The sequence below is a fragment of the Haliotis asinina genome, chromosome 16 (assembly GCF_037392515.1).
Source record: "Haliotis asinina isolate JCU_RB_2024 chromosome 16, JCU_Hal_asi_v2, whole genome shotgun sequence".
Lineage (NCBI taxonomy): Eukaryota > Metazoa > Mollusca > Gastropoda > Lepetellida > Haliotidae > Haliotis > Haliotis asinina.
In genome coordinates, this window is record NC_090295.1 from 1,324,979 (window position 1) to 1,352,019 (window position 27,041).

Genomic DNA, 27,041 nt, shown 5'->3' on the forward strand with positions numbered 1-27,041 from the left:
CCAGTATCTAAGACCTACAGCCAGAGGGAAGGTTCCAGTATCTTATGCCTATAGCCAGAAGGAAGGTCCTAGTGTCAGAGACCTACTGCCAGAGGGAAGGTCCCAGTATCTTATGCCTACAGTCAGAAGGAAGGTCCTAGTGTCAGAGACCTACAGCCAGAGGGATGGTCCCAGTATCTTATGCCTACAGCCAGAAGGAAGGTCCTTGTATCTGAGACCTACAGCCAGAAGGAAGGTTCCAGTATCTTATGCCTACAGCCAGAAGGAAGGTCCTAGTGTCTGAGACCTACAGCCAGAGGGATGGTCCCAGTATCTTATGCCTACAGCCAGAAGGAAGGTCCTTGTATCTGAGACCTACAGCCAGAGGGATGGTTCCAGTATTTATGCCTACAGCCAGAAGGAAGGTCCTTGTATCTGAGACCTACAGTCAGAGGGAAGGTTCCAGTATCTTATGCCTACAGCCAGAAGGAAGGTCCTAGTGTCAGAGACCTACAGCCAGAAGGAAGGTCCTTGTATCTGAGACCTACAGCCAGAGGGATGGTTCCAGTATCTTATGCCTACAGCCAGAAGGAAGGTCCTTGTATCTGAGACCTACAGTCAGAGGGAAGGTTCCAGTATCTTATGCCTACAGCCAGAAGGAAGGTCCTAGTGTCAGAGACCTACAGCCAGAAGGAAGGTCCTTGTATCTGAGACCTACAGCCAGAGGGAAGGTTCCAGTATCTTATGCCTACAGCCAGAAGGAAGGTCCTAGTGTCTGAGACCTACAGCCAGAGGGAAGGTCCCAGTATCTTATGCCTACAGCCAGAAGGAAGGTCCTTGTATCTGAGACCTACAGCCAGAGGGATGGTACCAGCATCTGAGACCTAGTATAGTAGCAACATCGAGTATAGTAGCAACATCGAGTATAGTAGTCACATCGACTTGGGACTATAACAACAAAATGTGATGGCAATGGATAGCATGTTATTATCTGCTACATCTTCTAAGCCAGAGAGTGCACCAATGAAACGGTGACCTCGTAACTTTATATCTGCGTGATTTATCTGTCAAATAAATTTCTGAAACTGCACATATGATAAATTTCACACAAGTCAAAGAGATACCAGAAGATATATACTTGAAAGGTTTGTTCAACTCTCACTATGAGACACTGGCTCATAGTTCATGAAAAACAAGCGAACAAGTATTGTTTTATGCTGCATATTTCATAAGCTCACTAAACACATACTGTACAATGACATGATGTCGCACACCGACTTGCAGGCAGTGATGCACACTATAGCAGTATGGGGGAATACCAGAAATGTGGTCCCCACTGTACCCATGTGGGTAATCAAACCCAGGTCTTCAACACAATGAGCAGTGGCTTTAACCAATAGGTTACTCCACTGTCCCAGATGCTCTAGTGGAACCGTCAACTTATGAATTAATTTTCATTACAGATATACATAAATGCAGTGTAGAAATAATTTCATTTATACTCACTGATATTATCTGCAAATGATCAACATGCTCCCGAAACACCAAAGTTGTATTTGAGCTAATTTGAGAAGAAAATGGTGTAACAAATGGTGTCCCATCTACAAATTTAGCACAAAAGTTCAAAGTCATGCATGCATATCATATGTGAATGAAAACTTGAACAGCACATACATTATTAGTATGCACGACATACACTTTCCCAACAGATAATTGCTCCACAGTTTCAGCCTTAGAACAGGGACAGAAAGAAGCAGACACCTTGCAAAAGAAGAATCCCAATTTGTGAGGCTACAAAAATATTGACATTAGGTCCTTTTGCAAAGTCGAATGGGAACATTTCAGAGATAGTATGTCAGACAGAAATACATGAAGTACCAGCTATGTGTTCAAGGATATAAAAGAGATGAGGCTTGTGCATGACATCATAACAAGACATAACATTCAACCTTGACATGACAGTTGACCTTGACATGGCATTTAACCTTGATATGACACCTGACCTTGACATGGCATTTAACCTTGACATGAGTATCAACCAATGATAATTACAAAATCAGATTCTCGGCACATATTTCAATTACACATCTAAGCTAATATACATACACACTCGTGTCTAACTATCAGAAAAGTTTTCAGAATTGTAAACACTGAGATAAGAAAATGGTGAGAGAAAATGCATATTTGTTCACAAATGAGGTTACTTCATTTCCATTACACAGAAAATACCAGAAAATAAAGAGAGTATCACTTTTTAAACTACAAACAGTTGATGTTTTTAGGATGTTATACAATGTAATGAAATTTACCTATATGGGGAATTGAACCTGGACCTCGAGCCGGATAAGCTTGTGCACCAGCTGCTGGGCTCGTCTGGCCGTGCATAACCACTGAGTGAAAAAGATGGGATACATGTAATAAAACCTTTACAGTCCTTTACTTGCAGATACAGGAGAAGTCGTCACGGTAACCTTCAGAACAATCACCTGACTTGACGGTAGGTTTGACAAAAAGAGATTAGTTACAGTCTTTCAGGAATCCAGGAAGTTCTGCCACGATCTTGTATCTGCATCTGTTTTCTAATATATTAAATATATATATTATATATATATATAATGTTTATGTTTTACAGATTAAGACAAAAATGCAGAAGAGAGGGTTTGGGTGATCCTGGCACAGTCAGGCTGGTAAGGCTCATCATCAGCTCAGGGCCCTTGTCCCCTCTACACACTGCCCAGACAGTGAATGGAACTTCTCCCGGGAGACACTGCCAAGTCGAACCCACCAGGAACTTTCCGGAGAATAACATATTATGTGTTTATGTGATTATCATGATTATTTTTTTTAAGCACAGGATGATTCACTGAAAATGTAATAAACAATTAATTATATAAATGGCTCTAAATTTGAGAATGTCCTTTCTTGCCTAATTTTGCTTCTACTTTCAGCAACTTTACAGCTACATGATGGCAACTTTTTAAAAATTGAGGGACTCATGAAGATCCAGGTTAGAATTGATCTTCAGTAACCCATGCTTGTCGTGAGAGGCTACTTATGGGGTCGATGGTCAGGCTCTCTGATTTGGTTGGCAAATCTCAAACCTCAATGTTGTGTCATATAACAAACATGGGATTCTAACCATTTTCAGTATAAGATGCACTGATTCAATGCTGTAACCAGCAGGTCACTGACAGACACTGATTCAATGTTGTATCCAGTGTTTCAGTGAGACATACTGATTCAATGCTGTAACCAGCAGGTCACTGACAGACACTGATTCAATGTTGTATCCAGTGTTTCAGTGAGACATACTGATTCAATGCTGTAACCAGCAGGTCACTGACAGACACTGATTCAATGTTGTATCCAGTGTTTCAGTGAGACATACTGATTCAATGCTGTAACCAGCAGGTCACTGACAGACACTGATTCAATGCTGTATCCAGTGTTTCACTGAGACATACTGATTCAGTGCTGTAACCAGCGGGTCACTAAAAGACACTGAGTCAATGATGGGAGCACCGTTAGAATTCAGCCCCACAGTCTCTCGTGACGACATTCTCAGTCGTAGGTCACATGTCACTGAGACAGGCAACCAGTTTGTGAGAACCCGTCAGATGCGAACCCGCGACCTTTGAATTGCTAGCCTGACAGCTAACCAACTGAGCTACGTCCACATTGTTGCACAATGTGCAAATTTAGCTAGTCATTCCTGTGACGTCACAGAATTGAGCGGAAAGAGTCGAATAGGTTATGGACGGTTATGAATGTTACGGGTAGACTTGATCTCTTGTGCTTTAAATCTACTGACGGTTGCCGAATGGCCCAATACCATTTGGCACAGTCATCCTAGTGCACATTCTACAAGATACCATGTTCTGTGGAATGAGCCAATATGGTTCAAACTGAAAACGGTTGTTGACGTCAGGCATCACACGTCGGTATTGCGGTGCACGCATGAATGACGTGCTTGTATAAAACTCATTGGGCACTTTCGTGACAGAAAAGTGTTGTAGGGAACACAGTAAGGATAATGTGGATCGCGCTAAGGAATGAGTGAGACATGGGCATGTCTAGTGACGGCACGAGGTGTGACTTTTGACGTTTTTGGTCACCCATTTTTTGTGTGAACAAAGTACTAATAAAGAAAAAGGAAAACAAATGGTATTCATGAGTCCCGGTCCCAGTCCTGATAACACCTCAGCACCTCTTAATACAAAGAAATATAGGCATATTAGTCAAAAAGAGAAAATATATTTAAAACTGGCGCTTGCGAAAAAATGCGCATCAGTTGGTGAAGTACTACTGGAAACTCGCAACATCGTTGGGGTTATGCAATGACATGGCTGGTAGGGATGAAACAACAGTGAGCGGAGCATGAGCTTTCGCTTACTCGTTGAGCTTGACGACCTCACTGAACAAAATCACCTGCAATAACATAAAATAGTACAATGACATGTCTTTAATGTTTGTGGTGCTGTATTCTAAAGGTAGGCCCGATGATGTAACAAGTGTTTCAGTGACAGTCACTGTTTCAATGCTGTAACCAGCATGTCACTGACAGACACTGATTCAATGCTGTAACCAGCGGGTCACTGACAGACACTGATTCAATGCTGTAACCTGCAGGTCACTGACAGACACTGATTCAATGCTGTAACCTGCAGGTCATTGACAGACACTTATTCAATGCTGTAACCAGCGGGTCACTGACAGACACTGATTCAATGCTGTAACCAGCGGGTCACTGACAGACACTGATTCAATGATGTGGCCATAGTGTTACAGAGAGACACTGATTCAATGATGTGACAAGTGTGTCTCAGTTAGTATACATGACAGTGGTACTTCAAAGATTACGATGACAGTGGTACTGTTCTTCTTTGGTGGATTGGACGAACTCGACACTGACATGTTTTCTCACGTTCTCCAAGTTGCATGTTGTCTTGCTGAGTTGTTCATGAGCTTGTAGAGGTTTTTCACTGTTAGCTTTTCTCCGCATGTTTGTGTTCAACCTGATGTATGGTTCCATCTATGAACTTTGATCAAACGTGAGCACTTGATGGACTTTGGTGAGTTTTATTTCCAACGATATGTACAGATGCAGGTAGCGATAGTGAACGACATATTTGGTTTTGTTTATCAAGTTTGGCACAAGTTTTACAATGCTGGTCATCATATTGTTCCCCAGCAAGTTTCATTGGTAATCGGACATCAACTCTGGGTTCACTGTCAATCATTTGGTGTTCCAACAGACAGCTGGTGTGCGCATCATTTAATTCCAGTGGGAATTCCAAATCAACTTCGAGGATGCAGCCTTTGCTCAAATCTGGTGCAATATTGTTAATGTCAATGGACAAGGGTGTGGAGACCCATCTGAATCCACTCATCAGGAGGTACATCCATACTGGTTTTTGGTGTCGAGGTAGAGGATGTGTTTGGTTGGTTGGGACAGATCGTAATCTTTGAAGTACTTGTTGTTGGATTTGGTGTAGTTTGCAGATCATGGAAATGCCGTCTCAGAGACCTTTTTCCACAAACAGACGCATGTTGTAATCAGTGAGCAGTTTCAATTCCACGTCAGTCGTTTCCAGGAAGGTGTCCCACGAGAGTCCTGGAGACAAATAGTGCCATGCCGGATCCAAAATGTACTATTTCATGCCCGTTTTCACATTGGTTTTCAGGTAGCGGTTGTGGTAATTGCACAGGGTTTTGCATTTGAGTTTCTTCCACACTTTGATTGTGTGTAAGTAGTCAGCCTGGGTGATGTACGAGTTGGTCAAACTACTGCAAAAACATTCAAGACGGAAGGTAATCATGTTTCGTTGAATTTGGTCCAGTCGTCCATGTACTCGTTAGGACTCGTTTCTCAGCAGCAGATGTCTAGTCTCGGGATCAGGGCAGAGAATGGTGATTGCGAAGTCTGCTGGGTCACTGGCTTACACCAGACTGTCCAAGACGACAGCAGGAACTGAATGCTGTCGATGAATTTCAGACTGTCCAAGCGTGTCTTTTTCACTATTTCCCTTTCAACGCTGCAGTCGTCCAGGAGGAACACTGTTGATTCTCCTTTCAGTTTACTGTGGTATAAGTGCAACCAGTCGTGCAGACGCGTTCCAGGTCCGTGTATGTCTCGTTCACTCTCAAAGTCGCGGTTGAATGTGTGCCAATAGTAATCTTCCAGTAGGTCCAGCGCAAACGCTGTTTTCCCACTCCCAGTCTGACCGCGCACGATCACGCAGTGAGGATCAAGAGGCAGATCAATAGATGGCTTTCATGAATCTCCCCTTGTCTATGTTCAGCTGCGTGTCAATGATCACGGACACGTATAAGTTTGGCTTGAGCTCTCTTGGTGATCTGGACAGCGATCCCCTCACTGCTGTTGTCGATGTGATGTCCGTTGCCATGCAGGCTGTCGTCGTCCATAGATTGCATGCGCAACCACAGGGCGTACATGTCGGTCAGGTTCTCCCCTAGCGACACATTAAATGAGATTGCGTTTGATCGCAGGCAGCTTTTTGATCTTGTCCTACGGCTGGAGAGCCCTCATGCCGTGGCTGAACAGCTGGTTGGGCACACCCTTGATGGTCACTTCCACTCATGAACTTGAAGTTAAGAAACTTTTGGCTGTCTCTTTCAAACGGTTTGTAGTCCTCCAAGGAAACGATCAAGATGCCTTTCATCAATTGAATTGGCTGTTCAGGTTGACGTTGACAGTATGTCACTCTTGTCCTTGACAATCATCAGGTGTCTCAGGACTCAGTACAGGATGGACAGCTTTTATGAGTACTGGTAGCAAATCTGCCAGGCCAGCTTGGAGCTCGTGAGCATGTTGAACTCCAGTGAGATGTTGTCAAGAGCGTAGCTGCTGGGTTCACCATTCGGGCTTTGAACGACTTTGCTATAGTTGTTGAACATGAGTTCATATTAAAGCTGTGCATATCCCTCAACTGCCCATAAGACTCGTTGATGGCTTGTTCGGCCAGCGTGAAACCATACCCCACACACAACCGAGTTGCTATACAACTGCATGTGCAGGTGCCTTAATACACACTGTTGAGGTATCCTTTCTCAGTTCGTAAGAGGCGACTAACGGGATCGGGTGGTCAGGCTCGCTGACTTGGTTGAATCACTCACTCACTCACTCCTTTCTCAGTTGTTCAGAATAAAAAACATCACTGTTGTGAATGCTTATTTCTGCTGATTTTGTTTTCTTGATGATGGTGCAGCCTTCGTGCTTGTCGTTGTCGGAAGTCAAAGCAATATCAAATAGAAGTGGAACCGTGTCGGGAACGATGAGATTCGAACCAAGTCATGTAAATGCCCCATCCTCAGCAAAGGAGAAAAAAAATTAATAGAACAAGGAAGGCAACAGACTCAAGAAGCATTCCTCATGAAAACCAAACAAATTATTATCGAAGAAGATTCACGATAAACTGCTTTGCAGACATCAACAACCACATAGTCAGCCAGGTGAGGCGACCTCCCTAGACGGACTGTCGAGAGCTACCTTTTATTCACCTTCAGACAGCTAATGCCTCGCTATTCAGTTGGCCATGTATGATTTATAGCGGAGCCGAGACATGCGCACACTGTGACTTGGCCATGGCACTGGCTAAAAAAACAAACAGTGGTGAGAGCTACTGTCGCGCCTCTAGTTCACATCGAGACACACACTCACTGCGACGCTTCCACCCACAGCGCTTGCTTGGCGCCACTCCTATACTATACCTCTGTGAGGCGATCCCTGGGAGGACTGCGTTTGATTCACCAAGGCTCTTGGATTGGTAGTCAGCAGGCCGTACATCATTAACATAGACACACACATGGTTATACACACAGTCAGCACTCACTCATAGGAGAGACCCTGAGACGTCAGGCTGTGATTTATTAACATTCAGACAGGTCTCACATCACAAGAAATACGGGATGGTGCCAAGGCAGCTCAAGAGAACTGCCGAGACCTGCGTTTCTTTCACCTTTGGGCAGCTGTCGCCTCGACAGCCAAATGACAGTGCATCATAATAGCCGAGCTGCTACACCCACACACCCCCCACACACCCCACCCCACCCCCCACACACACTGATACTCGTCACGATGCTCTCTTAGAGCTACAAGTCACTACAAGTTTGTCCTAACGACATGGTATCAAAACACATTGGGGAACTGCTGAGTGCTGCGTTTCATTCAGCTGAAAACACTTATCGCCTTGCTAATATGTAACAAGTATGACAATACACTGGATTGTTACCCTTTTGCCAGACTGGCCCTATGCTCACTAAAAAGTGATCATTTCCTCAACCATTCGACAATTTTCATGAAATTTTTAGGTGTATCTCAACAATTGGTTACGCTATATTATAAGGAAATGGTATTGGGAACACTCTCGATGACTTCATTTAATGAAATAGGACTTAATTACAACAAAAAGTTGAGCATTTTGCCTTTTCCCGACCAGCCCTGTGCTTGCTTTGAAGTCTGCATTGCGAAAGCTATTCCACCGAGTTTACTCAAATTTCACATGCACCTCCTTAGTAGTATACACAACAGTGGTATTGTAACAAGGATTGTCCAGCTATCATGTACACTACTCTGTGAAACAGACTGATTTAATGATGTGACCACCAGAGTTACTGTGGTCAGTCATCAGTCCTCTAGATACAGGACAGGCAACAGTTGGGAGACAAGAAGTAGAGGGTAGAGTCAAAAGACACCAGAATCATTGCGTTCAAACATCAGTCTTCTAGATACAGAACTGGCAGCAGATAGGAGACAAGAAGTAGAAGGAAGAGTCAAAAGACACCAGAGTTACTGTAGTCAGACATCAGTCCTCCAAAAACAGGACTGGCAGCAGATAGGAGACAAGAAGTAGAAGGTAGAGTCAAAAGACACCAGAGTTACTGTGGTCAGACATCAGTCCTCCAAAAACAGGACTGGCAGCAGATAGGAGACAAGAAGTAGAAGGTAGAGTCAAAAGACACCAGAGTTACTGTGGTCAGACATCAGTCCTCCAAAAACAGGACTGGCAGCAGACAGGAGACAAGAAGTAGAAGGAAGAGTCAAAAGACACCAGAGTTACTGTGGTCAGACATCAGTCCTCCAAAAACAGGACTGGCAGCAGATGAGACACAAGAAGTAGAGGGTCGAGTAAGTCGGCACTAGACACACACAAGTCAGTTATTTAAAATCTGTGTCATTCAGTTTAAAACATTTCAAATAACACAGCTCCTGCAGCTGCTTGAAACTTGGGAGACTGTTACCGTAACTAACACCAGCTGATGTTAAATGCTAAGTATTTTTTCAAATGAAAAGTATTGGAAATCTTTCATGGATAACCTAATTTACAGGGTTGACAAGTAAGTCTTGTCATGCTGTTTTACTGGGTCTGTTGATAATGTCAACTGGAATTCTTGCACAAATCATGTATTAAGTATCTAAAACTTGTCTGAAACTAACTATGCATATATGACACATAATGAATGACTCCCACGTTGCCTTACTTTGGCTGACAAGAAGATGAACGCATTAACCAATACACTGTCTCAAAAGATGGACAGATTAACCAATACACTGTGTCACAAGATGGACACATTAACCAATACACTATCTCACAAGATGGACAGATTAACCGATACACTGTCTCATAAGATGGACACATTAACCGATACACTATCTCCCAAGATGGAAACATTAACCGATACAGTGTCTCACAAGATGGACAGATTAACCGATACAGTGTCTCACAAGATGGACAGATTAACCGATACAGTGTCTCACAAGATGGACAGATTAACCGATACAGTGTCTCACAAGATGGACACATTAACCAATACACTATCTCACAAGATGGAAACATTAACTGATACACTATCTCACAAGATGGACACATTAACCAACACACTATCTCACAAGATGGACACATTAACCGATACAGTGTCTCACAAGATGGACACATTAACCAATACACTATGTCACAAGATGGACACATTAACCAGCTCACTATCTCACAAGATGAACGCATTAGCCAATACACTATGTCACAAGATGGACACATTAACCAATACAGTCAGTCTCACAAGATGGACACATTAAGCAACACACTGTCTCACAAGATGGACACATTAACCAGCACACTATCTCACAAGATGAACGCATTAACCAATACACTGTCTCATAAGATGGACACATTAGCCAATACACAGTCTCATAAGATGAACGCATTAACCAATACACTGTCTCACAAGATGGACACATTAACCAGCTCACTATCTCACAAGATGAACGCATTAACCAATACACTGTCTCATAAGATGGACACATTAGCCAATACACAGTCTCATAAGATGAACGCATTAACCAATACACTATCTCACAAGGTGGACACATTAACCAGCTCACTATCTCACAAGATGAACGCATTAACCAATACACTGTCTCATAAGATGGACACATTAGCCAATACACAGTCTCATAAGATGAACGCATTAACCAATACACTGTCTCACAAGATGGACACATTAACCAATACACTACCTCACAAGATGGACACATTAACCAGCACACTATCTCACAAGATGGACACATTAACCAATACACTGTCTCACAAGATGGACACATTAACCAATACACTACCTCACAAGATGGACACATTAACCAGCTCACTATCTCACAAGATGGACACATTAACCAATACACTGTCTCAAAAGATGGACACAATAACCAGCTCACTATCTCACAAGAAAAAAATAGGTGTCAAATACTATGCACTATAAACATTTCAGAATTATTTTGTGCAAAAACAGTAAGAAACACACAGGCGATCCTGTCAAGAAACAATTTGATGCATAGTTTCTGTATTTAGGTGTCATTAGTTGAGAATGTTGATTCTTGTTTGAAAAATATTCTTCTTCAGTCACAACTTGCCAGATATCCATGACATTAACTCAAAACAAATGCAGAGATATAAAGATGAGGGTATGATAATTGAAACACAAATGATCCACAGTTGGACCTAGGACTGCACAGTGTTACTGGTACACAGGTATCATGCAATATACTTTTCAAACAATACATATTGCAATATTGTTTCTGAGAACAGGTGCATTGGGTAAAGAACATATATGAAGTTGTTGTGATCATCTTTGTGGTTTCAATTAAATTGTACACACAGTTTGCTCAGAACAGATGTTGTATTTCATTATTCGATGACAAAACGGTACACCATAAGCCTGTAAATTGTTGATGTCTAAAAACAAAACAGTATCTGTGAATATGCAAACAAATTTTGAGAATGCTTTTATCAGAGACGTAACATAAATGTTCAGGGGCTTAGAATGTAGAAAATAGGTATCAGTACAACTAGTGGCATTCACTGTCAAACACTTTAAGCTAATAGTATAGTGCAATATGTATCTGAATCACAAAATATTGCAATACAATTTTTTTACCAGTACTTAGTTGGACCACACCCATTACAAACCTCAGGTGATGTCACGCCACTATACTGTTTATCACATTATACATCATAAATACCACAGGACTGTATCATCCCGGGGGATTACTACACAACCCCTGGGATTGTAACATAACCCTCCCTTGAATTAATGGTAGGTTTGAAAATTGGATAGGACTTTGTCTTGTTATCATTGATTGTGATCGTAAAATATCACATTATCGAAAACTTCCAAGTTGTAGTGCCGATACCTTGTTTCGAACCAGAAAACCTTTCCCTTACCAGCATGGCAGTTGTATCCACAAGGCCATGAAGGATCGCTGTGTACATGGTGAAGAATGACATCGTTTGTCAGCATGAACCATGCTGCGTACGTGCACTACGCGTACAAGGCAGTGTCAGCTGCCAATGTCATCCCAGTTGATTCCAACAGTAAATATCAAATATTGAAATTATATCTAAAGTATATCTTCAGTGGGTTTGTAAGCTTGATAATACATTAACCCTCCCTCGGGGGTTTTATGAGATTTAAAACCCTTACCTAGGGATAAACACGAGGAGTGATAGTCAATTGTGTTTATACCTCGGGTTGCGGGATTTTCCATCTCATAAACACCCTCTGGCATGTTTTATCCCACACTTCAGTGTATAGGTCAGGGTTTTCATTAAGGTTTGTTTTCTGCAGTCAGTTGTAACGGTGGCTTAGCTGATTGGCGGAGGAAGAAAAGGGAGGTAACAAAATCATGGTAGATGCATCCTGGGTATAGTGGAGACATAAGTTGTTCACTGGTCACGAGGGGTCCATGGGCTCATGTACCCTTGAGGTTTGTTTATGTTATGTTATGTAACATAAACGAACCCAGAGGGTACATGAGCCCATGGACCCTGAGGGGCCAGTGAACAACATATTCATCTTACCGTACAACTGATTTTGAACTGTTTGAAGCACTTCTGTTGAACGCGAGGCAAATCGCCATTTTGCAGACGACACAAGGTAAACAGATCTAGAGTTATCTCCCTTCCATCGATTTTCAATCGCAAAACATCGGTAACATGCTTCAAGCGCGATTCAATGTTATTCGAGGCAAAGAAGCACTGCCATGAAGCACCAGAAGAGTTCGGAATTCCCAGTGGTGTAAATTGAAAATAATACATCGCCTGTAAGTGGGGTACATTGAAAATAATAGAATAGCGCTTAGCCAATCAGAAAGCAGCATTCATGTATGAGGTGAGATAAATCTAAATGTATAACCTGGAGATTATCGAGGATGAAATGACCTCAGCTAGCATCTACCTTATGGTAAATTGGGTAGGCAGTCAACAAGGATGTGTTCTTGTTTCTTGCTTTTTACTAATCTCAGTCTTCAAACAGATTCATGATATAGCTATTTGTACTCTGCAGGTAATGAATACAATTAGTTACACAATACTCATGAAAAGAGAATGGAGTAGACTGTGTTTTAAGTATATAAAATAACACTGTAATCAAACGGGACATCTGCTCCAGACTCAGCAGTAGGGTGTTTGCACCATATGTAGTTTGATTTCTTCCAGAATAATTCATGCAGCTCTTCAAATCCTGTACAATCAGGTAGGGACACTTGTACAGTATTTTATTACAAGCTAGCAAGTTACTGGCGATTATGAGGCGATAATATTTCCAAATCATGAATTTCTTAATGGGTAATATTGATGCAATGACCGAACCCCATAAACAAAGCATAACGATCCGATAAATATGCAAATGAGGTAAAGCCAGGAGATATCTACCTTTCACATGGAGCATCAATCTGATGCCTAATTATTTGCTAAACTGTTGCCAACCAACTCAGTTATATACCTTGTGACTGCTTTTGTATGACAAACAACGCTACATATCACCCAGCACTGTATGGTGCACAGGAAACTCGGAAACTTCAGATCACTCAGACACCACAATTAAGGAACCTTATAATGTCAGGCTAGTAGAGTATGCAAGACAGTTTTGACCGACCAGAGAGTAAAATCTTATAGTAAGCAAAGATACGAACAAGTCATTAAAAATATTGATTCCATCCTAGATATTCCATGCCAGCCATTCGGCTGGTACTTGAATGGGAGGCAGATATTTGTAGGATGTATTTTTCATTTTATATCTACATGATTAAAGGCTGCCAGTTAACAAATTATGTTTTAAAACAATAAAAACTTCATAAAAGATGAACAATCTATTGAAACGTTATGTCCATGTCTGAATAACCAATGAAATTCTAGTTTTGTTGTCAGTCTCAGACAAGGTCAGATTTTACTAATTTTACACAGCTTTACAATTTAACATCTTTTTGTGCTTGGTTTATGGATGTGCTGACGTTACAAATAAAAGTAAAATGAAAAAAAAAATTAAATCAGACTTATAGGGTATTGATTTCTGTTGACAGTAAAGACTGTCTTCAAAATAAAAAGAATTTAAAGAATATAAATCTTTCTCACAATTTAACATAAATGTTTTCTTTAATCTACAAATATAAATCAAACCTCAAAATGACTTTTAAATGATGTAAAATACCTTTTTCACATTTTCCTCTGGCCTACTGATCAAAGTTTTCACTAACATATTCAATAACTGAAAAATAAGATTTATGTGGCTTACACAGTTTAAACGTCAGTCAGTCATTTCTCTGACAGAATTCCAAGAAATCTGTTTAGTGAGAGAACTGTTGTGGATTAGCTGGCCAGATAAAATAAGAAAATTCCAAACCACCTAACCGCTCTGGTTATTGTCATTATGGGGTGGTGGGGTAGCCTAGCGGTTATGCATTCACTCGTCACACAGAAAACGCTAGTTTAATTCCCCACATGGGTACAATGTGTAATCCTATTTCTGGAGTCTCCTGACGTGAAACAGCTGGAATATTGCTAAACAACAGCATAAAACAAAACTCTTCCACTACTGAAATCATGATCAATATGACTGCACCATAAACACCTTATGATAATTCTCACAAAATAAGCATAATTTATGAAGTTTACACAGTGTCATAACATAAGCAAACAAAAAATGCCTGATGAAAGTCTCACTTCATGACAAGGGTGGACGGCCATCTGCTGTTGTGCAAATCAATCCCAGCACTAAGGTGAGCCTTAACTCTCATACCTTAACATACACTTACATCAATCTAACACTAAGGTGAGCCTTAACTCCCATACCTTAACATACACTTACAGTAATCTAACACTAAGGTGAGCCTTAAATCCCATACCTTAACATACACTTACAGTAATTTAACACTAAGCCTAACTCCCATACCTTAACATACACTTACAGTAATCTAACACTAAGCCTAACTCCCATACCTTAACATACACTTACAGTAATCTTAGCACTAAGGTGAGAATAACTCCCATACCTTAACATACACTTACAGTAATCTAACACTAAGCCTAACTCCCATACCTTAACATACACTTACAGTAATCTTAGCACTAAGGTGAGAATAACTCCCATACCTTAACATACACTTACAGTAATCTAACACTAAGCCTAACTCCCATACCTTAACATACACTTACAGTAATCTAACACTAAGGTGAGCCTTAAATCCCATACCTTAACATACACTTACAGTAATTTAACACTAAGCCTAACTCCCATACCTTAACATACACTTACAGTAATCTAACACTAAGGTGAGCCTTAAATCCCTTACCTTAACATACACTTACAGTAATCTAACACTAAGCCTAACTCCCATACCTTAACATACACTTACAGTAATCTAACACTAACCCTAACTCCCATACCTTAACATACACTTACAGTAATCTAACATTAAGGTGAGAATAACTCCCATACCTTAACATACACTTACAGTAATCTAACACTAAGCCTAACTCCCATACCTTAACATACACTTACAGTAATCTAACACTAACCCTGACTCCCATACCTTAACATACGCTTACAGTAATCTAACACTAAGCCTAACTCCCATACCTTAACATACACTTACAGTAATCTAACACTAACCCTGACTCCCATACCTTAACATACGCTTACAGTAATCTAACACTAAGCCTAACTCCCATACCTTAACATACACTTACAGTAATCTAACACTAAGGTGAGAATAACTCCCATACCTTAACATACACTTACAGTAATCTAACACTAACCCTGACTCCCATACCTTAACATACACTTACAGTAATCTAACACTAAGCCTAACTCCCATACCTTAACATACACTTACAGTAATCTAACACTAAGCCTAACTCCCATACCTTAACATACACTTACAGTAATCTAACACTAAGCCTAACTCCCATACCTTAACATACACTTACAGTAATCTTAGCACTAAGGTGGTTTTATACAACAGCAATCTGATAACATACATTGCATACAACGAAAGTGTCTCAAAGGAGTCAAGGAATTCATACACAACACCACGAACATCAACAGGTGCTCAGACCTTTGAACATATTGGCCAAGGAACCGATCACCATTTACACTTTAATACCCTCTGAACTGAGACAGAATATCTGAATATCTGGCATAAATCTCAATATTAGTTACAACAAAAATAATAAAATAATTATTTTCACATTGGATTATACACCGTCCATGTTTTATCATCCGAACTCACCACATTCCAGTCAAACTGATCCACTGACTTAGAATTAGTTGCATTCATGACACTGAATTATAATGTAAGAAAAACATAGACGCAAATTTTTATACGGAACTTTGTGTCAGCAGAATTTGGTTCATACATTGTAACCATTCCCTTCTGACCATACTGGCTGACAGCTCGGTTTAAAGGCAACATTTGCGTTAAAAACAGCATTCCTCACCTTGGAAGAAGAAAGCAGTCGTCAGACCTCTTGGCTCCCCCATAGGAACCCAGAAGATGCAGAGGATGGTGGGGGATGGGCACTTTGATGGGGCTGACATTTTCGGAGGAGGTCTGAGACAGCGACGATGTAACTGCTTCCACCGCCTGCGATATTAGCCTTTCCATGTGCAGCATCCAAGCAGACGTCTCATGGAATGCTGTGTCTGAAAACATCACACAGTGTCATCAAAGTCCACAAGTATATGTACATGCATGCCATACATCACCATATATTGAGATGCATCATCACTCATCCCTCATATCTCCCTCCTTGTAACACCTGTTCCGCTTCACACCACTATATACAACAGTGAGTGAGTGAGAGAGTTTAGACCTATTCGTTCCTGAGTTTCCATGGATCTATACCACGGTGAGTGAGTGAGTTTAGACCTATTTGTCCCTGAGTCTTCATGGATCTGTAATACCACAGTGCGTGAGTTTAGACCTATTCGTCCCTCAGTCTTCATGGATCCGTAATACCAGAGAGAGAGAGTGAGTGAGTTTAGACCTATTTGTCACTGTGTCTTCATGAATCTGTAATAGCATAGTGAGTGAGTTTAGACCTATTCGTCCCTGAGTCGTCATGGATCTGTAATACCATGGTGAGTGAGTTAAAAACTATTCATCCCTGAGTCTTCATGGATCTGTAATACCACAGTGAGTGAGTGAGTGAGTGAGTTTAGACCTATTCATCCCTGGGTCTTCATGGGTCTGTAATGCCATAGTGAGTGAGTCAGTGAGTTTAGGCCTATTCCTAACTGAGTTTACATGGATCCATAATACCATAGTGAGTGAGTCAGTGAGTTTAGATCTATTCATCCATGAGTCTTCATGGATCTGTAATACGATTGTGAGTGAGTTTAGATCTATTCGTCCCTGAGTCTTCATGGATCAGTAATACAATAGTGTACTTGTCTGAGTGTCACTGACTTCAAATACATCACACATCTTGACACTGGTATATCATAACACATTTACCTTACTCTCTCTATCTGTCTGAGTGTCACTGACTTCAAATACATCACACATCTTGACACAGGTACATCATAACACATTTACCTTACCCTCTCTACCTGTCTTAGTGTCACTGACTTCAAATACATCACACATACTGACACAGGTATATCATAACACACCTACCTTACTCTCTTTCAGCCAGTTGATCATGCCAGACTTACGAATGTTACATTAAAGCCTTAAAACATTGCTAATGAGCACTGCAAGTGTGTCATCATAGGTAATCAATTCATCCTTGTTAGAATGCACAGACACATCACATTCCATCATGCATGTTTGTCCGACTGCATACAATTAACATGCATATGCAAGTTGTGCATATGCAACCCTGAAACACTGTGCAACCCTAAAACTTTCCACAGTATTAGATTGTTTCTGACTGGTTCGTTTTAAAGGCCACTGATAACGTTTTTGAAGGTTCTCAGCGTGAGTGGAAATGATATGGAAGGATATAAAAACTTGATTAAAACCTGTAATTGTCACAGTGACTTTAGTGTTAAGTGACTGGTAGTATACAAGTGTTGAGCATTTATCTAGACCTGCTCAGTAGACAATTCTCTTTGGCACCAAGTTAGTGCACTCACAAATCCATTAATATTTCACCAGACAGTGGCTGCATGAATATGTGCAAACACCTAGTTGTGGGTACAACAATGTGCAGTAAAACTTCTACAAATACTGTGACTATGATCCACCCAGCTGTCAATGGGTACCTTAGGATGAGAAAGCCATATTAACTGGGTGCACCTAGGAGGCAGAAGGAGTTGTATGATAAAGGGAAAGCATTAAGCACCTCAGAGTTGTTAAACTGGAAATCGGTGCCATACAAACCGGTGCTATACAAATCGGTGCTATACAAATGTGGGTTGGTCGGTAAGTCAGTCGGTCGGTCAGTCGGTTGGTAGGTAGGCATTCTTACGTATGTATGGTCTGTCTGTCTTAAAAATCTGGAACTATTATTATGGAAGTGGGTGCACCTATCAGGCAGAAGGAGTTGTATGATAAAGGGAAAGCATTAAGCACCTCAGAGTTGTTAAACTGGAAATCGGTGCTATACAAATCGGTGCTATACAAATGTGGGTTGGTCGGTAAGTCGGTCGGTCGGTCAGTCGGTCAGTCGGTCAGTCGGTTGGTAGGTAGGCATTCTTACGTACGTATTGTCTGTCTGTCTTAAAAATCTGGAACTATTATTATGGAAGTAGGTGCACCTATCAGGCAGAAGGAGTTGTATGATAAAGGGAAAGCATTAAGCACCTCTGAGTTGTTAAACTGGAAATTGGTGCTATACAAATGTGGGTCGGTCGGTTCGTCGGTCGGTCGGTTGGTCGGCCGGTTGGTCGGCCGGTAGGTAGGCATTCTTACATACGTATGGTCTGCCTGTCTTAAAAATCTGGAACTATTATTTAGATTATTATTAGATTCATGGAAACTGCAAGACTATTCACTGCGTATTGACACGTAAAAACCTCGCAAACAATTGTTTTGCTGTGTCATCAACATGGGTGACGTCATTACAATCATATTGTGACGTAAAGTTAGAATGACGTCACAAATGAGCAACTCCAGAACCACGTGAAACGGCCTGCTGATGACACTTCACTGCTGTACCCGTACTCTATGTAAACGAGTGCAGACAGTAAACCCCTTTGGTTTACTTTTGTGTTTGCAATGTCGACAAACATCATGTGTTGGCCAATTTCCGGGTATTATTGAGTATTTGAAGCACAGGAATATTTCATTTGAAACCTCCGGCAGATGCTGTAGGTTCTGGAAATTGGCCAACACATGATGTTTATCTCCTAATTAAGACTTTGCATTGTCATGCTAATGCAGCAATATCTGATGTTATTGCAAGATGACATGCATGCCACTGGTAACAAGCTATTCTACCATGACTTCAGTAAATAATGGATTGTGACTGGTTAATCACCGTCACTCAGAGGTAGATAATCACATTATTTACCTGTGAATTTCCATCACAGTTTGTTTATCTCCTAATTAAGTTTAACTGAGGAAAATGCCCCTGAATTTTCAGAAATCAGAACAAAATGAAAGTTTTGAACAAAATTGCTTGTACTTTCTTCCTAGAATGTTTGCTAAAAGTAATAAGCTTGATACTGGAGATAACACTAACATGCCACAGGCAATCAATAAAGAATGTGTATTACAGTAATGCATACTCATGTAAAATATTTCATTCAAAACTTACTTTGTACTCAAATATCAAATCTAATTCCTAGGTTGTTTTACAGAGCAAAATCACACCCTTCGAAAACTCACATCACCATTTCTACATTAGCAATATTCCAGCAATATGATGGCGGGGACACCAGATAGGGGTTGATACACTATACATACTCTAACCTCATGTTCTCATGATGCTCTGCCACGATAAACAACCACTCATAAATAATAAACGGTCATGATAACTGCAGAGAAATTTCAGTATTCGACAAGCTCAACCTTACAAGTAGGCATTTTATTTCAATCTTGAAATGAAATAGACTTAGAACTAGGGTTGGGGGTAATTGCGTGCATGTACATGCAGTTGATATTGTAATGTCTTTCAGTACGCCAGAATGAATGCATGTGAGAGTGTGTGAATGACTGGCTTTGGTTTTATGCTGTTTTCAGAAAAATTCAGGTAAATATCATGACAGGAGCTTCACATGATGTATCCGTGTGGGCAGTCAAACCAGGCTATTTGGTGTGGCAAGTTAATGCAGAAGCTACTAGCCTACACCACCACCCTGGTATGCTACAGAACAGGATCAAATCATTACACTCAAGTGGACAGGTGTTCTGTTCGTTAAGTAGAACAGGTACTAGAACTGAGCTACAGTTATGCTATATTTGTCACATTCCTTAAATCTTTTTATCTAAACATAAACGATACGATTATGATACATTTGAAAAAAAAAAGGTTTATAATGAGCAAAAGGGTAGAAATCGAAGGGTTTTCTTTAGATTGCCTATAGCAACACTAGAATCACACAAGTAGTAGCAGAAGTAGTAGCAGTAGTAGCAGTAGCAGTAGTAGTAGTAGCAATAGTAGCAGTAGCAGCAACAGCAGCAGCAGCAGCAGCAGCAGCAGTCCATGAAGATACGGGTTAGAACTGCAACCCTTCAGCAACCCTTCGTCGTAATGAGATTGGGTGGACAGACACACTAACTTGCTTGACTCATCATTGTATCTCAGTTGCATTGATCGATGCTCATGCTGTTGATCACTGGATTGTCTTATCAATAGCATAAAATTTACAGACTGTCGCTATATAAATGGAATATTGCTGAGTGCGACGTTAAGCAACAAAGAACTAAAAACACATAAATAAATATAGGAGTAGTAGCATAATGTTCAATTTGGTGTGACTAGCAAAAAATATGGAAGGAAACGGCCAGCTTTGACATTGTTTGCATTGCTGTTTTAATTTCTATCACATTGACAGACACATTGGTAAGCCTTAAAGATGGTTTGATGCTTTTGAGAAACACAGTTGTTGCAGATGCCAACTATTGCATTACAACTGCAATCCTGTGAGATACTGTTCCGATACAATTGCTGTAGTGTGAGATACTGTCACAACAGTGCTGCAATAGTGTGAGATACTGTTACGATACTATTGCTGTAGTGTGAGATACTGCCACAACAGTACTGCAATAGTGTGAGATACTGTTATGATAGTACAGCAATTGTGAGAGATAATGTTACAATAGTACTGCAATAGTGTGAGATACTGTTACGATAGTATAGCAATTGTGAGAGATACTGTTACAATAGTACTGCAATTGTGTGAGATACTGTTACGATACTATTGCTGTAGTGTGAAATACTGTTACAATAGTACTGCAATAGTGTGAGATACCGTTACGATAGTACGGCAATTGTGTGAGATACTGTTACGATAGTACAGCAATTGTGAGAGATACTGTTACAACAGTACTGCAATTGTGTGAGATACTGTTACGATACTATTGCTGTAGTGTGAGATACTGTTACAATAGTACTGCAATAGTGTGAGATACTGTTACGATAGTACAGCAATTGTGAGAGATAATGTTACAATAGTACTGCAATTGTGTGAGATACTGTTACGATAGTACAGCAATTGTGAGAGATACTGTTACAACAGTACTGCAATTGTGTGAGATACTGTTACGATACTATTGCTGTAGTGTGAGATACTGTTACAATAGTACTGCAATAGTGTGAGATACTGTTATGATAGTACAGCAATTGTGAGAGATAATGTTACAATAGTACTGCAATAGTGTGAGATACTCTTACGATAGTACAGCAATTGTGAGAGATACTGTTACAATAGTACTGCAATTGTGTGAGATACTGTTACGATACTATTGCTGTAGTGTGAAATACTGTTACAATAGTACTGCAATAGTGTGAGATACTGTTACGATAGTACGGCAATTGTGTGAGATACTGTTACGATAGTACAGCAATTGTGAGAGATACTGTTACAACAGTACTGCAATTGTGTGAGATACTGTTACGATACTATTGCTGTAGTGTGAGATACTGTTACAATAGTACTGCAATAGTGTGAGATACTGTTACGATAGTACAGCAATTGTGTGAGATACTGTTACGATAGTACTGCAATTGTGTGAGATACTGTTACGATACATGGCAATAGTGTGAAATACTGTTACGATAGTACTGCAATTGTGTGAGATACTGTTACAACAGTACTGCAATTGTGTGAGATACTGTTACAATACCATGGCAATAGTGTGAGATACTGTTACGATAGTACGGCAATGCTGTGAGATACTGTTATGATAGTACGGCAGTTGTGTGAGATACTGTTACAATACCATGGCAATAGTGTGAGATACTGTTACGATAGTACGGCAATTGTGTGAGATACTGTTACAACAGTACTGCAATTGTGTGAGATACTGTTACAATACTATGGCAATAGTGTGAGATACTGTTACGATAGTACGGCAATGCTGTGAGATACTGTTATGATAGTACGGCAGTTGTGTGAGATACTGTTACAATACCATGGCAATAGTGTGAGATACTGTTACGATAGTACGGCAATTGTGTGAGATACTGTTACAACAGTACTGCAATTGTGTGAGATACTGTTACGATACCATGGCAATAGTGTGAAATACTGTTATGATAGTACTGCAATTGTGTGAGATACTGTTACAACAGTACGGCAATAGTGTGAGATACTGTTACGATAGTACGGCAATTGTGTGAGATACTGTTACAATACCATGGCAATAGTGTGAGATACTGTTACGATAGTACTGCAATTGTGTGAGATACTGTTACAACAGTACTGCAATTGTGTGAGATACTGTTACAATACCATGGCAATAGTGTGAGATACTGTTACGATAGTACGGCAATTGTGTGAGATACTGTTACGATACCATGGTAATAGTGTGAGATACTGTTACGATACCATGGCAATAGTGTGAGATACTGTTACGATACCATGGCAATAGTGTGAGATACTGTTACGATACCATGGCAATAGTGTGAGATACTGTTATGATAGTACGGCAATTGTGTGAGATACTGTTACGATACCATGGCAATAGTGTGAGATACTGTTACGATACCATTGCAATTGTGTGAGATACTGTTACGATACCATGGCAATAGTGTGAGATACTGTTTCGATAGTATGGCAATTGTGTGAGATCTGATTTAGTTGTAGATGATAAGTGTGCTTTGATTCTGATGTTTATGGGCCGGGACGTTTCACCTACATATGCCTCGCCACAGTCGCAGTTGATTTTGTAGACAACACCTTTCGGTAGCTGATGTTGTTAAGGGGTGTTCCTGCCATTAACTTACAGCAGGGTTTTCAGTGATGTAGAGCTGGTAAAGTAGGTTTCGATGCCTCCTTGTTGCATTAGGAGATGGCTGATGTGGTAGGAGGTTTTTCCAATGAAGGGCAAAGAGATGCGAATAGGCACTGGTTCAGGTTTGTTGGTGGCCTCTTTTCTTGTTGGGTGGAGTCTGGATCTGATAATTTTATCAACTAACTTTGGCGGGTAGTGGTTGAACTTTGTGAAAACACGGCGGAGGTTGCTCTACTTATGCAGTAGGACGGTTGGAGGAGAGGGTTATGGCCCGTCTGGTGAGGGTAGAGATGATTCCAGTTTGGGTTTTCAAGGGGTGGTTGGAGTCAAAATGAATGTATTGGCCACCGTGGCTTGGCTTTCTGTAGACACCGGTTTCTATCTTGTTATCTGGGGTTCTGGTTACAAGGACATCTAGAGGGGAAGGTGACCATTTGTTTCTGTTTCTAAGGTGAACAGTGGATCCGGGGGTGCTGTTTGTTGAGGTGTTGCAGGAGGGTAGCTGGGTCTTGGTCTTGATGTAGGATGACAAAGGTGTCGTCAACCTTTCCGAACCAGCAAGTAGGTTTGATGGTTAAGGTGCTAACGGCTTGCTTTTCTAGGAGGCCATGTAGATTTCTGTGAGTAATGGGGGCAGAGAAGTGGGGGAGCCCATGGGCGGCCATGTTTGTTCATGTGAAATACTGTTACGATAGTACTGCAATAGTGTGAGATACTGTTACAATACTATTGCATTAGTGTGAGATACTGTTACGATAGTACTGCAATAGTGTGAGATACTGTTACAATACTATTGCTGTAGTGTGAGATACTGTTACGATAGTACTGCAATAGTGTGAGATACTGTTACAATACTATTGCTGTAGTGTGAGATACTGTTACGATAGTACTGCAATAGTGTGAGATACTGTTACGATAGTACGGCAATAGTGTGAGATACTGTTACAATACTATTGCTGTAGTGTGAGATACTGTTACGATAGTACTGCAATAGTGTGAGATACTGTTACGATAGTAGTGCAATAGTGTGAGATACTGTTACGATAGTACTACAATAGTAGGATACTGTTACAATAGGATGATGATGATGATGATGATGATGATGATGATGATGATGATGATGATGATGATATTTTATTTGCCAGACAAAGGAATTCCTTTTACAAAATGCAGTGTGAGATATTGTCTAAATAGCATTGCCATAGTGCAAGATACTGTTACGATAGTAGTGCAATAGTGTAAGATACTGTTACAATAGTAGTGCAATAGTGTAAGATACAGTTACACTAATATTGCATTAGTGAGAGATACTTTACAATAACATTACCTATAACATACCATTAAACTGTTGTGAGATACTATCAGAAGACTTTAGCAATAGACTGTGAGATCTTATCGCGACAGCATTGCCACTGTGAGAGAAACTATTACAATAGTAATAAATTCATGTGACATACTCCTAAAATAGCTTTAGAAAATGTCGACCCACAGTCCTTGGATCAGAATTTCAACTGCTGTATTCAACTCCTACCACTTCTGCTTGTCAAAGTTCAGCTAATAAAATACACACACAATAACATTAATACCTACTACAAATAATACATATTCACAAATTCAAAATTTCAGACACAAAATTTGCAAAGCTTGTGATAACTTCTGGCATATAAACGCTATTCAAATTTCATTGCAAATATATCAAATAACACTTTAAGTAATAAAATAGAAATCAACATTCTTCACCAATATTTTTGTTGAGAAATACAAATGATTACGTTTAGAAGAAAGTCAAGAAAAACATCATTACAAATGTCTGTTATAGTCTAAATCAAACCCAAACTGCAGCTGCCAACAAGTTTGTTGATGGACATACTGCCTGTAGATGAAGTAAGCAGTATTGCATTGGACTCACCTCTTGAATTCATTGCAAACCCACAAATACAAACTGTCTATGTCAGTAATTTTTCTCGAGTGGAAATAAAACTGTAAAACATACAACCGTATTTATTGCCATATTTCACATTGTGTCTTCTGTCATTCGTTCATTGATTGCTGCTCAGTGAATGAGGCTCTGCACAAATGTTACACAAAAGTTGGTCTCTGTCTAACTTCTGCAGCTGTTGTGTGAAGAAGTGTGTCTCCCACCACCAGATGAACAATCACATACAGTAAGATTGGCAGATGCCTCTAATGTGGTTTGACTGGTTCAGATATATTCTTTCACAGCAAAATAATCTAATCAAATCTCACACTTCGCATAAGAAATCCACACATCCCTAACTATGTGAATTCATTTTCGATGACTGATCAAGTTTCAAAAGAAATATGAAAATAAAAGATTTCATAACTTCAAAAATTACAAAACTGAAACTAGCACTGTGTACTTGACCTAGGTTTTAAACAGATGATGATGAATATAGACTTTCACAGATTGCTCAAAACGGATAACAACAACAGTGCGGACTAACGTGGCCTGACTGTAATGAGAATTAAGAAGGCATCTACAAACATGGACACAATTGGTTACACAATGGATCACAGTTGGTTAGAAAAAACAGCAAGTGAATGTACTTTTATACTGCTTTTAGCTATATTCCAGTAATATCATAACAGGGGACACAGAAATGGGCTTCATACATTGTACCCATGTGTGGAATCAAACCCGGGTCTTCAACATGAAGAGTGACACTTTAACCACAAGGCCACCACACCACTCCAGATTGAAACTAAAAATTGCTTAGCTCACAAACATAACCACATCTGTCATTAAGTTTTGATAAAAGAGAAAATAAAACTATTATATCATTTGATACATTTGTGGCATTATCTGTTTGTTTGTTTGTTTTTTTATTTATGTAACATAGCATTTGATTTAATATTTACTAATAAGTAGCAAAGAAAAATAACTCTACTTTATTATCATTGCGAAATCCAAGTTTATCTGAAGTTTGAAACCATAAGGGGAAATTATCTTGTAGCCCAAAGGACAAGTATTATTTGGTTGCCTGAAAGGAAAACTGTCTGTCCCAGGCATTGGGAGATGGAATTTTTTACCCCTGGATGTACAAAAACATTTACAACACTATGGATTAACCAAGAGCTTGCCTCAATCTATGGTCTCTATCTTTCAGATGTTTAAACTACGTCTTGACAAACGTTTTAATTCTATGCAGTATAGAATAACTGCTAACCTGAGGGCTAGTTTAGATGAAGAGATATCAAAGATTTTAAAAGATTTTGAATTGGTCATTGGTGATGTAAGTGATATGGGATGGGTGCACGGGTCATCCGGCTATGGAAGACTATTGTTAAAATTCTACAAGCAATCGTGTGGCAAGAACCAAGCAGACTGTCATTTAAAATTTCTATTGTAATGGGCAATACACTGGATCTTCCAAACAAGAGCTTCTGGAATCTCAGTGTTCACAGAAAATTACAAGGCTGGAAACTTTCTATCTGCTTATCATGTATTTATAAATTATGTCTAGAGGTGTGACAATACAGAAAATTCACGATAGGATTCGTATCACGATATTTGGGAATGATACGATGCAATTCGATACACATCACGATATGCTATCGTCAGTTATTTTCTTTAGAATCATATATTTTGAAATCAAGTAACAGTGTAAATATTGACATAACCATCAATTTCTAGTGACAATTATCAAATTTTTAGGTCAACGATATGTATCATGACACTTAAAAAAGCATCGATATATTTCTCATTCAATAAAGTATCACGATTATTGATACTAGGATATATTGTCACAGCTCTAGTAATGACCATATCTATTTTCTTAAAAAAGGTAATTAGCTTTAAAAATTCTGTACACATATGTATGAGATTTTTTATAGTCTCTGAAAACCC

The 27,041-nt window shown here is 39.9% G+C and overlaps 1 protein-coding gene across 1 annotated transcript in view; it reads right to left on the reverse strand.

The window, feature by feature from the left end:
• Positions 1–16,480, reverse strand: part of LOC137268161 (uncharacterized) — a 128,979-nt gene extending 112,499 nt beyond the window's left edge. Inside the window, exons 1-2 of the mRNA XM_067802690.1 lie at positions 16,266–16,480; positions 2,289–2,369 (exon numbers count right to left, since the gene is read on the reverse strand). Of these exons, the coding sequence (XP_067658791.1) occupies positions 2,289–2,369; positions 16,266–16,480 (296 nt within the window). The remainder of the gene's footprint in view (positions 1–2,288; positions 2,370–16,265) is intronic.
• Between the last annotated feature and the right edge of the window lie 10,561 nt (positions 16,481–27,041).